Genomic DNA, 18,369 nt, shown 5'->3' with positions numbered 1-18,369 from the left:
AGAGAAGGAGCGTATCAGCCAGTTTAATTTATTTAAGAATCTTACAAAAAAAGAAAACAAAAACAAAAACAAAAACCACAGTAACAACAAAAAACTAAATACAGAATTTGTTACGCTTCATGGTTAATCGTTTTTCACTTGCAAGGGTAAACCTCACTAAATGCAGCCAATACATTTTTATTGCATGAGACCCAATTTTTAAAGTTACACATCAAAACGGTCTTAACAATTGTTTCTGGACACTTAGTACTGCATTCCCGTGGAAGGCTGAAGGAAGCAGTGCAGTATCACCAGAACAGTGTGCACCCTTCATACACTGACGGACATTCGAAACGGAATAGCAATATAAAAAGGGAGATTTAAAAAAACAGAATGAAATAAAAACAACCAAAAGAGTTACATCCACCTTTGTTTCAAATTGTCTTTGGATTCCATCGCATGTTGTCTCAAGATGCACCATGGCAGGTGAGGAAAGGAAAGATCTAGGCCTACATATAAAAGTATCCTTTGCTCAGCGGAGGTAGAACCTGGCCAGGGTTTTATTGCAGAGATACAGCGTACCTCTTCCCACCTCTCATGGTTGATGGTAGACACAAGTGGTTATTGAAAAAGAATATCAGTAGTTTGCAAATTCAGTATAAACCATGAACAGAATGATTTTTTCGGATGGCGTGAGACTGCAATGTGCTACGTAGAAAAAAAGCTCTCTGCCCCAGAAAGTGGAAGTCAGAAAGAAGGCTCAAGCTTCTTTACCCTCTTCAGTGCCACAAATACTGTCAAAGTAAGAAAGGCCCTCAGGGCAGGGCAGGTGGAAAAGCCAGCAGTTCTCCCTAAGGGGCCCATGGACTGACCTTCGGCCTGAGGAGGCCTGAATTGCAAGTATCAAAAAGAAGCAACTTTCCCAGTCTGCATCCCCTGCTCGGCTCTGCACTACAGGGGCAGTCTCAGCTTCACGCGCCCTGCCACCCTGCTGCCGCTGCGACGGCGGCTGCTGCAAACCGCACAGTTGAGCCGCTCCCCGGAGCCACAGGCAGCAAGCTGGGCAGGGCAGGCCTTCACACCAGAGCTGGGCTCCGGCAGGCCCTAGTTCACGGCCAGTTAGGTTCCCAAGACTCGCCTAAACACAAACTGTTAAATTTTCCACAAGTCTGCCAAGTTCAATAGTAATGAATGAAACGTGCACATGAATTCAAGGCTCAAGAAATGCTCGTGGCAATCTTTCCTAAAAGTTATGAGAAACATTTTCTTAAAGGTTTAAAATCTGTAAGGAAAAACCCAACATTTGCCTCCCAGGTGACGGCCACCACCATTTTCCTGAGCCAGCCCTGGGTCTTCCCTAGGGGCAACACTAATTGTTAAGAATACCTTAATCCAGCTCAGCTCCTAGGTTTATGGCTGATCCTGTCAAGATAAATCCACCAGTCCCTGTGGCAGAGTAGCTCGGGGATCCTACTGGCCAGTCCTTCTGCGGTTAAGTGCCTGTTTTACCCTCAGCACAGAATCAACCCACGAGCTGAAGGCTCCTGGAAGCCCCGCAGCAGTTGTGTTGCTCTCTTTTGGAAGACAATTGCTCCTTAAAGTACATTCTCTAATGTTACCTGTCAATATGGACACCCGCATGTACCAGGCCTCTCTCCCCATAAATATCCTGAACAGACGAGAGCAGAAGTGGATTATCTGTGCCGATTGCAAAGTAAATTTCTGACTATTATTTGCAGGTTAAAAGTACAGGCCCAACTTCTCAAAGAAACAGAAAGTTTGCAGCAGCAGCAGGCCATTAAATCACTATTCAGATCTGTAAGGTTTTCCTCTCAGCTAGAGTCACACAGATGAACTTTGGTGCAGGCCTGAAAAAGTGCAAGGGTAGGAACAAGTCGGGTTTACTGAAGAACTAAGTTTGATCCCAAATGCACTGAAGAAGTTAGAGGAGCTTAAAGAAGTCTTGGGAAGAAATTTTTTTATGTGAAAACATCAGGCTCACTATAGCTTCCAAAGAGCAACATAAATGAGCAGAACTAGTCATATAATGACAGTATCAGAAATTGCACTCAAGTACATTCCCCCCAATACAACGCATTGCACAGAGTAAAAATCTGTAATAAAAACGCAAAACACAATCAGGCGTGTTGAAAAGTATTAACACAAAACAGACATAAGAATTCTATAGTCTATAGTAAAGATGCACAACTGAATTCTAAAATATATGAACAAATTCAACTAAGAAGTTTTTCATACTTTTCTTCATTAAAAAAAAAATTATAAGATGCCCCATATGCGGAGTCAAGAAAAGAATAAATAGGACTGAAAGGAGGAGGGAAAAGGGAAAAATAAGTGGGTAAGATCCCAATTTACAAGAAATATTTACATTCAGAATTCAAAAGAACTCAACATCTCTATATATACACATTTATGTACATATATATAAGTACAGCATACAATTAGAAGGTGGGTTTTGGGTTTCACCTCAAGTACTCAGAAGATTACTAGCTAGCTTGAGTTGCAGGTATCTAGATGTGTTTCCTTTGCTTACACGCCCTTAAAAGACACTGCATTTGTACAGACCATTGGCATCCAACAAGGAATTTTTACAAAGGGTTTTTGTTCGCAGCTGTAGTCACGACATGGACTGCTTACTGAATTCGAGCAGCCACATGTACACAGTGCGTGTGCAAGGGATGATGTGAGCTGGGGAGACCCCAGACACAGCAAGGGGAATCAACAAATGCCCATCATCACAGTGGTTGCCTTTGTCACTGGGACGCCTGAACTGACCAAACATCTACTAACTGGATCCCAAGCCTCACAGCGACTGTTGTATAGCACCATTCTTGGAAATGATCACATACCACTCGGGCACATTTTTAAAATGAGAGCATTTTGATAAGAACCTTTCTCTGAATATCTTATCAAGAAAAGGACCCAAGGGAAAAATACCTTTCCTCTGCCCCTACTTTCATAAATTGAGATGCAACAATCATTTCTAATCTATTGCTTTTTCCCTCATGCTAAACTGGAAAGTGGAACGAGTAGAGGAAACGGTTCTCATTTCTGTGAATGCTGTCCTGGTACCCTTTCTTGTCATGCCCGTTAGACACTGTTCTAATATCATCACATGGAGATTAGCAAATGAATGCCCAGGGGCTACAGGCAGAAAATTGTGCCTCTAAATATTATATTCCCTGGGAGTTTGGTAATCTAGAACTTTAACTTTTATAGATGAAACAAAATAAAACTAAAAGGTTTGTTGTTGCAACTCAAAAAGTTTTCTGAAGTGCTAATTAATGGGATAGGAATAAATATATATACACACACACTACTACATTGTTTTGGATGCAGATTCTTGGTAACATATATAGATGTGAAGAAAAAAAAGAGTGTATCTGTAATTTAGCAGCAAAAAGGGAAAACTGCTTAAGATATTTACTTTTTGAGCAAATTGTGTTTAAAGAAATACTTTGTTAATACTTTCAGGAATTCACATCATTGATACATATCTGGATAGTCCCATTTAACTGCAGATAGAGACCATGTGGTATGGAGGTTGCTAAATTAGGGGAACATTTAATTCCCCCCAAAATACCATTTGAATGGCTCTGGACTTGGGAAGTGGTTTTCAGTACAATTGACACTGCAAACTCTGAAAACACCAACATGATTTACAATCAAGCCTTTGTGCTCAGAGCCATATTGCTAAAAAGGGAGAAAAGGCATTGCAGAGGCCAAATGGACTCATGTTGAGTTCAACAAGGCCCCTGGGTTCAGACGTGGCATTCAGATCCTGAAATATGTGGATCTGTTTTACAGAAGCTAGCTGTTGTTAAGACTTGATTTTTTGATAAAGGGGGACCTTGAATGCTGGGTTTCCCTACGTTGGCCAACCTGAACTTGCTTGGACAAGGGCACAGTGTAAAGGTCATCTGTTCACCTCCCAAGAGAGGGCAGTGCAGCAGACTCAGTGCTCACAGGCACACCACACCATGACGGGCATGGGCATGCGGCATCTCAGCTCCCCATCCATTTACACTGGTTGCCTTTTTGAGGCCTACTTTAAGAGTTTTCAGAGGCCTTATTTCTGGGCCTTATTTTTAAAAAGCAAAACAAAGTTGTTCTACAAAGAACAGAACATACATATGCCCCTTTGTGTCAAGACAGCTATCCCAAGAGCAAGCATGAACTGTGGGGGTGAACTAACCGCGCGCTAAAGAATCCTCATGACGCTGTTCGGAAAAAACTGTAACCTGCTTTTAAAAGATACCCTCACACACACAAAAAGGAAACTGGGCCAACAGCCTCTGAGCATCTATCTTCCCCAACCCTGCCATGTTGTCTCACTGGAGGGGGCAGGTTTGCTGTGCTTCCCCTCCCCAGCTCTGTTTCACCTCGGTCTGTTCATGGAAGCTGACTGCGCTACCGGTCTAAAAACAGGACTGACTCGGAAGGTTTGCTGCAGGTGGGACAATTCTGTTCTTGGCTGTCAGCTGGGTCTAGTGGCCCTAACAAGGGACACTGGTTGATATTCATACGGATCACTGCCTGAGATATAAGGACTAGACTGAGGATCAAAGTTGCATCCACTGGGCAAAATACACCAAAGAAGAGAAATTATTCTCAATGTGTCCTTTCAGGCATCGAGAATAGATAAATCCAAAGGAAGGAAACTCACGGTAAACTTGACATAACCAAACTCAAGTTAAAGAAACACAAAAGGATGAAAGTCTTAGCCTTCCATCACTTAACAGACATCTCACTCAATTCTGTGAAGAGTTTAAAAAGTAACAAAGGAGAACAATTCAACTTGAGTAACGCTCAAAAGTCCTATCACTTTTACCCCTTCCTCAACACCATCTCAGTTTTGAGGGGTAGGTTTTAAGCCAAAATATCAGACTACCTGGAATGCTGAGCGACACGCGAGCTCTGCAGAATCCCCATCACAGACTCCTGAGGGGGTGAGGCCTAAGCAAGAGTCCACTTCGGGTTACATTATAACTTTTTATTTGACATCTACAAGACTGTGCTATCTTGCAGCTTTTGACCAGGTTTATACAATCTCAATTTTTCAATAGTGCAACCTGTGCAAGCAAAAAAAAGGAAAGGAAAAAAAAAGGAAACAAAAAGATCAATTGTCCCCTCACTTGTTTTTATAAACATCTATTATAGGCAAAACAAAACTTACCCATATTATAGATAAGTGTCTATTCACATTTGTACATTACCATTTTTAACAGCTTGAGAGAAACTCTACAATGTCTTACAACACATTAAACAATATTCAAGTTACTGGGTAACAACAATAACAACAAGAAATAAACATACAGCAGAAGCCTCAAGTGTTTCCTCATTGTCTAGTTTACAACTCAAGTACGGTTTCCTTTTTCATAAGTGACAAAGCAAATTAAGATAATAAGGTAAAAAAAAAAAAGATTCTTTGCAAGATGGAAGCCAATTTGTACTTCTTTCTAAAACTATCTTTAAGTTAAGGAAAATGTAATTTTAAGAAAAGCAGGCTTACAGCCATTTTTGCAGCACATTAGGAATACTATTAATATGTTAAAATTAACTTTTAAGAGTTTTATCACAAAAAAAAGTATGTACTCATTACCTTGACAAGAAACCTGGGGCAAGGAGAATGGGGAGGTAGGGGGGAAAGGGACTCGCAGGGTTAGAAGCAACACCCAGGTATAAACACTATAAAAATGCAATAACCAATGCTGTACATCGACACACGTTTCTGTCACTTGACTTCTGTGTTAATCTTGTTTACACATGCTTTCAGAGACATGCACTGTCAGAACAAAAACCAGAAAAGAACCTGAATGCAGGATACGCAACTTTCATTTCATGCTTTAATAAACCTATTATTTAGTAAGTTGGAAAAAGAAATCAATATATATTTGCTATATTTATAGACTCAAACACATGCATCTGGGGATAACTCCCACAGCAATGGCATGGATGGACTGCGTTAACCCTGAGCACTGGATAACGTAAAAGTAAAGCCAGTTTGGGAAGTTCCAAGCATTTTTAAACCAATTGTGGTTTGTAGCTTTTAAGAAACTCAGAAGTAAACAAACAGACTGACACACACGCACGCACACAGAGCCCTCTGCTCGCCCAGAGTGAAAGCAGATGGGAAGTACCATGGGGAAGCAAAGGGAAGACATGTGGGCCACCATCGGCACCGCTGACTTTCAGTTTTGCTATCTATTCCAGGTTTGTCCTTATTCCCCAAAAAATTAACTAGAGAGAGCACAACTGAAAAAAATTATAATTCTTTGGAAACTGTCCCTGATTTTTATGCAAATGATATGCTTCAACAGCATTTCAGATACATCCATGTTGCAACCTGTCTGTTCTTATGCGTTGCTCAAGTTGGCGATGCTCTGGGGGTGACGCTGCTGCCAGAGCTGTTTCTGTTGGACAGCAAGCTGTTGAGACTGGTCTGAAGTTGACAGGAGATTTACAAGAGGAGAGACACAATTTGCAGGAATGATCAAACCTGCAATTAGAAACAAGAATTTATAAAGGCTGCATCCAGGAGAAACCATACTGTATCTTACAGCTTCACAGCAAATTCTAAGGAGGCATAATATTAAGTGTAACGAACAAGACTCCACACAAAAACTAAATGAATACCTAATAACTAAAATAGCCCCTTCATGAGTATCGCAATTCCTCAGCAGCATTACCCACAAATACCTGAGCATATGTCTAGTGTAACACCATCTCCTTGGTAGAGGAAGAGAAGGTCAAGTATGGTACCTTTCTATCTACTATCTTTGCAGCTCCACAAATGTATCCGAACACCACCTTCACTGGCATGACTACTGTACCAAGACGACGACAGAACAGTGGCTGCAAATTCAAATGCTTACTAAAGCAGGTAACTTCTAAGTGGCCACAGTGTGGATGCTAGGAAACCGGAAGAGTATAAACCCTGGGTAAGGGCACTTTAACTCCTCCTGTGTGGGACTAGGGGCTCAAAGTTTCAGAGAAGCTATTGTGTTTTTTTAAAAGATGATGCAAATTCAGACTTTTGATATGATTTTATGTTGGCAACTAATTCAAATGAAAACTTGCAATAACCAAAAATACTCAAGGGTCAAAAAGATGTTCACGGACTGACTTTGGCCTACAGGCTGCCAACCTGCAATCTATTATACAGAGGAAGGCTGCTGCAAATGAAATAAAGGTAAAGCAATAGAGAAAGTACAATAACTGGATGGATTGCTGTGAAGCCTGTAATTGGGTGAATGGTGGGAACAGCTAGCCTGGTTTGCCCTTACTCCCTGCAGGACTCCAGTCCATCCTCTGTGCACAGTGGCTTTGAGTTCCATAGTCTCAATCTGGCTAAATGAACATAAAATGTAGACTTTTATATTCTACCAGCTAGAGAATCCTGGGTAAGAGGCAGAGCTTGGTCTTCACACCAGGGAGCCTACGAAGATGGTTAACAGTGAGGAAGGGGAGCAAGAAGCAGAAGAGAGCAGCATAAAATAAAACGACCACGTCAGAATTTGAGCCAGAATCAACAATGTCCATTCAAAGGCTTACCTTATGTTCAACCGTTTAAGAAGATACAAAAGCAAGCTCTACCCCACTACTGGAATAGATGAAGAGATTCTAAGATGTTAGAAGCAAAATAAGAAAGAAACAGAATCTGATTTTTTTCCCACAGCTCAAACCAAAAAAAATTAGACTCACCTACAATCCGCTGTCCATCCTCCGTTCTTAGCCGAACTATCTGCATTTTCACGTTTGTGCCACTGACAGATGCTAAAACACCCTCAACTTTTGTCCAGACACTCAGTACTGAGCCACATAATACATAATATGTGCGGCAACGAAGACCTATTTCACAAACCAATCCCAAACTTGCTTTTTTGCAATTGCCACGCCTAGGATAGATGGGAGGAGGGGGGATATATATTTATAAATATACATATACATGTACACACACACACGGCTTGCAAGGTCTACCCAAATTCCAAATGGATAATGTCCTAGCACCATTCCCTTTACTGACAGTTTCTTAGATTACAATCTTTTGACATATTGGATTACCCTTTGCTATTTAAGGTATCACTACTGATTTTTAAAATTAGTTATTTCTGGGGCCTGAGCCCCTGTAAAAGGGCTGATTTACTGGTTTTGATCCATTTAAGCATTTGCCATTTTAACATCCATTAGTTTGCTGTATTAACGCTAGCTTATGAAATAATCCTGCCAGTTATTTCTATAGTATTAAACTACCAATAAATAAATAAATAAACAAATAAAATCTGATAGGTGGGAAAGGACTCAAGAAACAAACAAAAAATGAAACCATATGTAATTTTTTTTAAAACTGTGAAAAAGGAAGACATACTAAAATTTTATGCTAAAAATTATTTTCACAATTCACAATAAAAAGGTCTTTCCAGTATTAATTCAAGATGAATTTAATGCATAGCAGTAGGGCACTTTTCTTGCTAAAACTCAAAGCAAATGTTTTAGAGGACTTTTGTAGAGTAACTTTTAAAATATTTTATCTTAAAGGCTCTTCCTAAGTTAATTTCCAACAGGACTAATATACTTCAAAATGCAAACAGCAATCATTGCTCACATCAAAGCAAATGTATTTACCTACATATGTCTAAAAAACTACCTAAAATTCATCGATACTCTATATCCCTTTTCATAAAGTGGGTCATATATGACACTAACTATTTAATGGGTAAGAAAACACTGAAGAGAATTCAGATTTGTAGGGTATGAAAATACCTGATACAAGGTCCTCAGATGAACACTGTAAGGGGTATTACACAACGACTTGAAAGAACACACCTCCGGCTGGCCTAGCGGCACAGCAGGATCAGCTTGAGGGCTCAACAACATAAGTTTTCTGGCGCTATCAGCTACCTGAGGCATCTCTGTGGTTTCCCAGAAGATCCCTAGCCTTAAAAATAAAACTGACTTGGGACACCAGTAAAGTTTTGAGAAAAAAAGAGAAGGAAAAAATAAAGGAAGGAAAGGAGCAGAGAAGAAGAGAGAAAAAGTAAGTCTTAACACTAAGAATAACAGTTAAGTCCATGCTGCCAGACACCAATTGGTTGGAAGTAACAGCATCAGTGAAGAGCAGAGGGGACATCTAAACAGCATGCGGTCCATGCCCATCGAACAAGTACTTCTGACTGAAAGAACACCACCTGACAATAATCTGTTCATGTACTTATAGGTTCAGACAGCTAAAGAGTGAAGCCATGTTTAAATTAAATCTTTTTTTTGAGGAAGACCAGCCCTGAGCTAACCACTGCCAGTCCTCCTTTCCTTGCCGAGGAAGCCCGGCCCTGAGCCAACATCCGTGCCCGTCTTCCTCTACTCTACACGTGGGATGCCTACCACAGCACGGCAGGCCAAGCAGTGCCACGTCCGCACCCGGGATCTGAACTGGTGAACCCTGAGCTGACGAAGTGGAATGTGCGAACTTAACCGCTGCGCCACTGGGCCGGCCCCTATATTAAATCTTGATCACACTTTGCAATATATGATGAGAAACATGAAAATACTAACCAATAAGCATGAGTACAAGTATCTGCAGATGAATTATACTGATCTAACCAATGGACCAGGGCATCATCAGATACTACCTGTGAAAATAAAACAAAAATTCCATTGAAACAGTATTGTTTTAAACAAATTGGCTGCCTCATCTGCTCTCTAAAGCTAACAAAATCATTTCTATACAGAAAACCTGGCCCTTGCCACTGGTTGCATTTGAAGGCCATTCATAAACTTGTGCCATTAAGTCCCTCCTATGTAATACATTTTTCAAATAGCTAGCTTACTGATAATCATTTTCAAGTGAAAATGGCTAGGAAGAATAGTAATATAGGGTAATACTAATGATAAAATAATAACTAATAACAATGTTAGGAAAAAGCCATTTATTGTTTTTCTAGAAATCACTGCAAAAGACAGTCTTGCACATCTTCTCTTTATTTAAAAAATTCTATTTTTTGTAGTTAGCACTAGAAACTTCCTTTTCTGACAATACAAGCTCTTTCAAATAATCATCTTGCAAGTTTCTTAATGGTTTAAGCATTAAGACTACAATATTAATGTAACAAAGTCAGATAAAGTTTTTTCTGAAAACAATTTCCCAGTAATCAAATAGAAAAAAATTGACAAAATAATTTTATAAATAGACACAAAGCTCTCCTAAACATAGTTTCAATATGTTATTATAAGTATTCTATATAGCATAATGCACAAATGAACAAATACCTTCTTATATTTCTTTTTTAGATCAGCATAAATTTCTAATTTGAGCTGTTTCCCAGTATTTGGTCTATAAACTAAGAAAAGCTTCTTTTTAGGGTTCACTTCTTTAACTAAGATAGCAGTTTTCTTGTTGTTTCTTATCTGTTAAAAAAAAATGAGAAACATACAGATTCAATACCACACACATTAAAACATGCTTGTTTTTTGTACCATCACATCCGCAAATATAATCCTTTGAGAGACGGTAATGCTAAATAAGTACATGAATATGCAACTGCAAGAAAGGATGACAACTGCATGTGTAACCAAATTTAACAGTCGCACCAAAATGAAAGCTCCTAGACCTTAATTCTGAGGTAGGCTGAAGGCACGGGCAGAAAACTGTTTGAAATCAGCTCAAAAGCACCAATGCCCGGTGGAAATCGTTTCACCTCTTCCAGTCCATGCACCGGGACACTCAGCCCCAGCAGCCTCAGAGATCCGTGAGGCAGGAATCTAGGCAGTGGGCACGAAGGGTCTTCACAGGAAAATCCTTTTATCTCTACTGTATGTTTAAAGTTTCTCATAATAAAAAAAATTACTCTCCTTCAAGTTAGGAAGAAATATAACCTCCAAGATAAAGATTTTAATCACCCACAGTCTTCTGAATTCATCTAATCCATGAGTGCTGCCCACCATGTGGTTGCAGTGAGGGTGAAATGGCTATTACAGGACAAAGGGATCTGTAAACGGTAAAGCCACAGCAGGAGAAAGCCAAAACGTGGAACAAATAAGACATGTGTATGAAGAAGTGGAAGAAAAGGATGCATTAAACAAACGATGGAACTTAAATATCTTTTTAAAACTTATTTTAAGTTGGACTTATGAAAGAAATCCTGAGAAGAAATTATAAAAGGCCCCATTTAACTCAAGGAAAAATAAGTTTGGAAAATTAACATCTCCTGTAAAGAAAGGTGAAAAATTTCTAAGCAACAATCTTTGGAAAAACAAGTTTCAAAGTAAAGACACTGCCCCAGCTCTCCCACAATATAAATCATTTGTTGAGCTACTTTTTATATTAAGACACTGATAAAAGAAAAAGACAATGTTTTACTTTTCTCTTCAAGTATATTAAATGTCCTTTGTCTTTTACTTGTTGAAATTCTTTGAACACTGTTTACATAATTACTGCAAAATCTACAAAATAATAGTTACGGTGAAAATTACTTTTTAAATTGTTTATCATTTGATGCGAGACACTCAAACGTCTCACACTCAGAGGAGAGTGTTTAAAGCACATAACAGTGTGATCTATCTTGACAGTGCCAGGTTAATTCCTTGTAACTATAAATCATCACACTATAGTGGAAAGAAAAGTGATCCTGACACGGTTTTCCTCACGTTAACACACATTTAACACACTGTGAAGCATGTGTGCTTGTTGCTGTGCAAGTTGAAAGACAAGCGGCTGCACCTTTCCAGAACGATGCCTCTTCCAGGGCCACCACTCCTCACATCCAGCTGCCTGCACCATGCAGGAAGTAACAAAGCACCAATGTTACCACATCTTGTCACTCAAGGGATGCTGGGGATCGGCATTTCCATCAAAATCTACCAAGGTTTAAACTCTGGCAACAACTTCAAATGAAAAACCACCACCAATACCCTATGTGGACCAATCAAAACCCCATCTAAGAGAGAAATCTGAATAAAATCTGGTGAATTCTACCAATATCCTGGTTGTGATATTACACTATAGTTTTGTAAAATGTTACCACTGGAAAAACTGGATTAGGAACCAGTAAACTAGGCCTGTGGACCAAATCTGGCCTGAAGCTCCTAAGCTTAAGAACAGATTAAGGAAGGAAAGAAGGTAGGGAGAGAGAAAGGAAAAAAACAAACTCAAAAAGACTGGTCAGCAGAGACCATGTACGGCCTGCAGAACCTGCAATAGTTACCGTCTGACCCTCCAGGGAAAAGTTTAGGGGCTCCTGCTCTAGACAGCTTATTTCTGGTCTCACCCTGCCTGTGGCATCATCATATATGGTCTCTATGCAGTTACGTCTTGACCTAGGTCTTCATTTACAGTTGGTCACTCCATAAATATTTGCAAATAAAAAGCAAAATGTGGTATATACATATAATGGAATATTACTCAGTACAAAAAGGAATGAAGTTCTGACACATGCTACGACATGGATGAACCTTGAAAACATTATACTAAGTGAAAGAAGCCAGGCACAAAAGTGTATGATTCCACTTATATGGGGTACCTAGATATGCAAATTCATAGAGACAGAAAGTAGACAAGAGGTTCCCAGGGGCTGGGGGAGGAGGAATGAGGAGCTAGTGTTTAACAATTGTTATGGTTTCTGTTTGGGATAATGAAAAAGTTTTGGAAACAGATAATAGTGACGGCTGAAAAAAACTGTGAATATAATTAATATTACTGAATTATATATTTAAACATGGTTAAAATGACATTTTGTTATAGATTTTTCCCACAATTTTAAAACAATGTAATATACCAAAAAGTACTGAATTATACACTTAAGTGGGTGAATTCTATGATATATAAATAATACTTCAATAAAAGTGCTGAATCACTAATACCAGGATTCATTCTAATAAAATTACCGAACTTTACAGAGAGACTCCTTTGGGCATGTAGACAAAAAAGAACAACTAAATTAAAAAGGGAAAGAAAACAGAGCAGCGTCAAACTTTGACAGCGACTATTCATCTCCAAAGAGTGAGTAGCAGCGTATTGAAGACACTCAATGGAAGACTAAAGATTTCCTGTCCGTAAAACCGTCTTTCAAGCACAAAGGCCCGGACAAACTTAGCGGCATGCAAATACTCAGGGAGTTCTGTTCTCATCAGCCCTTCTTGAGAAATCTGCTACAGAACAGGCTTCAGCCAAACAAAACGACTAGAAAGATTAACTTAAGGACAAGTGAGTGGTGAGCATTAAATACAAATATTAAAGAAGGGTTAAAAAGAAGAGTATACTACATAATTGCCACATGCTGACAAAAATAGTACAACTATTTTTTAAAATGAGAGAATGGGGGAAGTATATGCCAAAAAAGGTTATTTTTTAAAAAAACTATTTGCAGGAATATTAGATGTAGCATTGATAATATTTTATCATCCTGTGTGCCCTGGAGAATAAGAATTATTGGTGTGGAAGAAAGATAACACAGATAAATATCAGGGAAAAGGTGAGATAAAAATTCCATAGCCTTGAACATTACAAATAAACATGAATTCAAGATATTGTGCCATGTATAAATGTATGCATGCATGCGTGTGTGTATATATATGTCCATATGTAATGAACATGTATGTACACACACAGGTACTCCTCTCCCCCCACCTACTCCCGTGCCTCTGCCTTAGCTCTAGCCACAGAATACAGATAGTCATGTGCTGCTTCACAATGTTTTAGTCAACAACAGACTGCACGTACCACAGTGGTCCCATAAGGTCAGAACCACAGAGCCTAGGTGTGCAGTAGGCTCTACCATCTAGGTTTGTGTAAGTGCACTCCATGATGTTTGCACACTGATCACATTTCTGAAAATGTATCTCTGTCGTTAAGCAAGGCATGACTGTACTAAACAAAAGAATGTAGTTACACTGATAACCACAAAACGAATCTTTGAGACATAGAGTATTATTAGGACTAAAGACGATCACCATATTGCAAAAAAAAGGGTTCAATTTACAACTACGTAATAATTCAAAAGTTGCACCTAATAACATCCCTCAAAATATATTAAATAAAAATGTATAAATGGAGAAATCCACAACTACAATGATAAATTATTAAAACAGAGAAAGCTACAAACAATGGGAAAATCGGCACAAAGCAAACAGATAACTACAATGCTGGCAATGAAAATGCACTATCCATCTGAACAGTTACCACTTAAAGGAAACAAATCTTACTTGCAATGACAAGTAAAAGCCATCATCTGGTCCTGTCAGCTCGGCCCAAATCTTGGTAGCTTCCTCCCAGGACATGCCCCTCTCTACACTAATCTGTAAAAGAAATATTAAAATTTAAGTTAATCTCCCTTCGGTGAGCGCCCATCACAGAAGGACAGTGTAACCGAATGTGCACGTCTCCTCAACTTACCGTGTATAACTCTACATGGCCAGAGGTTGAATAACCTGGAGTCAGAAACTTCTTAACATCACTTTTCCTTACTTTTTCATCCCCCGATCCAAGATCTGGAACAAGAAAAGGCAACATATAAATGTAAAAAGAGGATTTTATCAGGAATATACATGATGTTTTAAAAACTTCCCCACTGCCGGCCCTGAGGCTGAGTGGTTAAGTTTGTGCGCTCTGCTTTGGCGGCCCAGGGTTTTGCTGGTTCGGATCTGGGTGCGGACATGGCACCGCTCATCAAGCCATGCTGAGGCAGCGTCCCCCATGCCACAACTGGAAGGACCCACAACTAAAAATACACAACTATGTACCAAGGGGCTTTGGGGAGAAAAAGGAAAAAAAAAAATCTTTAAAAAACATCCTCACTTACCTAAGATTCCCATATCATATCTCCCATTTTTTTTTGCATTTTGAACAACTGCAGTGAGTGTGTCTGCAAAATACTGAAATAATGCATTCTGCTGATGCACTTCCATGCCCAAAATTCTATTCAAGAATTTTCCTATGTTGTTATAATCTGCAATGACAAGATTATACAAAAAATTCAATGCATTCAAGCTGCAACTGAAAACATTCTTCTAAGCCTAGTTCAAATCTCATTTTCTCCTCTCAAGTCTTCCCTCACAACTTCTGCACTGTACCCAGAACATAGCTATAATCTGACCATTTCTACCTCCAGCAACTAGCATGACTATAATACATGCTCAAAAGATGTTTGCTGAATTGAATTTCCGCATCTTCAACTTTACTTAAAGTATGAGCACAATGTAGCACATGAGAATGTCTGTTTGCCAAAATTCTCTTAACCCATAAAATTATAAGTCAGGGAAGCTCAACTTTGGCTGCACAATTAGAATTCCTTGGAGCTCTGGAAAATTACCAATGCCTGAGCTCCTGTTTTCAGTATTTTTTAAGAGCTTGATAGTTGATCCCATATGCAATGTGCATCAAGAACTGCTGCTACACACACGGACAGAATAGAGGATTAATCTCTCCTGAACAACCACTGTAGCAAAAACCACCCACCCGGAGTGCTCTGTGAGTGCTCGGTAATGAGGGATGGAGAACTACGGATTGGAAGCTTCCCCTTCAAGCTGACGAAAGCATAAACAACAAACAGGCTTTAATGATACAGCAACAGTTATCTGCATATACAAAATTAATACTATTACCTTTATCTAAAGTAAGGATTCCCGAGCGATCTTCTACATTTATCAGGCCAACTCCTATCAGTCCTTGTCGAACATCTGTAAGAAAATAAATTTGCAAAAAAACCTTATAGCCCAAATGACTCAATGAGCTGTCACCTAACTAATCACACTAGATCAAGTTCTAGCATTAAGACACAGCCTATGTATGTTCCATGGTTCCTATAAGCTGAACTAAATGGAGCCCACAGGCCTCAAAGGTCTCTAGGCACTCAAAATCCTACAGCATTCAAACCTCATCACACATTTTCTTATTTCATTAAAATATCTTATCTTACAAACAGCAATCTCTGGTTGTGAAGACCTTCGGCTATGTAGCTGTCACCCACAGAATCTACACAACTGTGAACACACAGCAGAATACTAGCTGATTAAATAATTCTATAAGTAAGGATATAATCATGCTTCCTGCCCAAACGTTACCTGTCAGTATTGACAAGGTGATGCAAAAGATAAGCAACATGTATAACATCAACATGTTCTGAAGTGTATGACCAAGAGGGCAGTTTATGGAGCTGTTAAAAAATACTGGTGTCCAGGCTCCAACTCAGACTTACAGAATAAGGGCGTAAGAGAAAAGGGTCAATAGGAAGCATGATTATATCCTATTTACACACTTGTTTAATCAGCTAGTATTCTGCTACATGCTCAAAGTTGTTCAGATTCTGCAGGTGACACCTGTGTAGTCAAACATCTCTACTACAAAAATTTCTCCTTTTAGGAACCCATCCTATGGAGGGAAATTACCTGTATAATTTCAGCACTGTGATGGCAAAAAATATGAACACCACCTGAGTATCATTAAGGAAATAAGTGAAGATACCATTGTATACGCCAGCTGTAGAATATTATGCATCTGTTAAAAAACGTTAGTGCTATAGCTACTGAATTATAAGGGATATCTGTTATGAACTGAAAAAGCACGTTGCAAGCAATATTAATAACATTTAAAACAAAAGCTATGCGTTTAGACAAACATGGAGAGAAGATGTGGAAGGCTGCCCCCTTCAGATTGTCAACATCTGTGACCTTGGTGGGTGAGAGTGGAAGGTGGGGGTTAAGGGCAGAGTAATGACTCTTCATGACACACTTTTAATTAATTAATTAATTAATTTTTTGAGGAACATCAGCCCTGAGCTAACATCTGCCGCCAATCCTCATCTTTTTGCTGAGGAAGACTGGCCCTAAGCTAACATCCGTGCCCATCTTCCTCCACTTTATATGCGGGACGCCTGCCACATCATGGCTTGCCAAGCAGTGCCATGTCCGCACCCGGGATCTGAACTGGCGAACCCCAGGTCGCCAAAGTGCAACGTGCGCACTTAACTACTGCGTGACCGGGCCGGCCCCCATGATACACTTTTAGATTATTTTCATTACTTATAATGAATAAGTAACATGTAACTAGAAAAAAATTAGAAATAAATTGAGGGGTTGTTTTTAACACTCCAACAACCAAAAAAAAGAGAAAGAGGGGAGGAGAGAGAGAGAGAAAGAATAGGGCCAAGGCTTTACGCTTTTTTGTTTTGTTAAATGCCATCAGTGATTATAAGCACCCCTGTCAGGTATGTCAATATGTACTGTTAACACTGGTTCAACTGGAAAGGACTTTCTAGTGAAAAACGCTCACTCTACAATGATGTTTCAAATATCTTATATTTATTTATTTTCCAAAATATTTCCATAGTTTCCTGAACTACTAAAATCATCTAGACTACCTACATTTATGGGTAAAATCTATTCTACATATTTACAAAATAGGTCTAAGAATTTCTATAGCACTACCTAGAACTTTTTTTTAAGATGGAAATTTCTAAACACATACAAATGTAAAGATAATATTCTATGAACCACACACATCTACCCATCACCCAGGTTTAACAACTGCTAATACACGGTCAGTTATGTTTTATCTGCACCCTCTACCAACTACCTCTACCACAGATTATTTACCTAGGTACTTTAACTTTAAAATTAAATTTTAAAAGCTACTTATTTAGCATAGCGATTTTAAATTAAGCTAATAAAACTACTTTCCTCTAGTGAACAGCATGCAATAATTATGTCAAGAACAAAAGCATTTCATTTGAATTTACCGAAATGCAATAAATCTTCATTGAAATTTAATAAATCCACTGCTTATTATAAGTAACCTTCAATTTCTAAATTTTATAAAATTTATGTCAAAAGAAAACTAAAAACAGCACAAGTGTTAGAATAGGTTTTAGTATCTCCTTATCAGTACTCATTTTCCTTTATTATGATTATTTTAAAAATTACCTTTAAAGAATTCTCCAGGATAGTCTGGAGGTGGTGACACCATAGGTGAATCTAGGTTTACAATGGATTTCATGACAATTTCTAAAGCATTTCTTCCATACTGCAAAAAAAATTTAACCAGTTTCAGCATTGGATACTCTCTAATCACATGACCAACTGAATAGTCTAAGAACTATTATTATACCAAAGATTCAGAAACAGCAAGACTCAATTATCTTCATATGTATTTTACACTGCCTAGTGCCTAGTTCACATCTTTGCACACAGCAGACATTCAATAAATAACTTGCTTTACTTCTGGGAACTCACACTCATTCATCCACAAGTATTTATCATAGTCCTATTTTCCAATAGGAATGAAAAGATAATTATATTGCAGAGTTGATCACCAAACCTTTAATTGATATGTGAAATCGTGTGTCTTACAGGAAGACATGATTTTACAGAAAACCATAGGAGGAA

General features: G+C 38.8%; 1 protein-coding gene across 6 annotated transcripts in view; it reads right to left on the bottom strand.

The window, feature by feature from the left end:
* Nucleotides 1-12: 12 nt before the first annotated feature.
* The window catches only part of SBNO1 (strawberry notch homolog 1), a 53,010-nt gene continuing 34,653 nt past the window's right edge, over nt 13-18,369 (bottom strand). For all 6 annotated transcript variants that reach the window (XM_044776006.2, XM_044776007.2, XM_044776009.2 and 3 more), the window contains 9 exons: nt 17,908-18,007; nt 15,592-15,666; nt 14,790-14,936; nt 14,384-14,478; nt 14,194-14,286; nt 10,264-10,401; nt 9,550-9,626; nt 7,702-7,895; nt 13-6,496 (listed from right to left, as the gene is read on the bottom strand). In XM_044776006.2, the coding sequence (XP_044631941.1) occupies nt 6,354-6,496; nt 7,702-7,895; nt 9,550-9,626; nt 10,264-10,401; nt 14,194-14,286; nt 14,384-14,478; nt 14,790-14,936; nt 15,592-15,666; nt 17,908-18,007 (1,062 nt within the window). In that variant the 3' untranslated portion in view covers nt 13-6,353. The remainder of the gene's footprint in view (nt 6,497-7,701; nt 7,896-9,549; nt 9,627-10,263; nt 10,402-14,193; nt 14,287-14,383; nt 14,479-14,789; nt 14,937-15,591; nt 15,667-17,907; nt 18,008-18,369) is intronic.

Source organism: Equus asinus, chromosome 8, assembly GCF_041296235.1.
Source record: "Equus asinus isolate D_3611 breed Donkey chromosome 8, EquAss-T2T_v2, whole genome shotgun sequence".
Lineage (NCBI taxonomy): Eukaryota > Metazoa > Chordata > Mammalia > Perissodactyla > Equidae > Equus > Equus asinus.
Note: the sequence above shows the minus strand (reverse complement) of the source record. Positions and strands in the feature narration are given on the sequence as shown.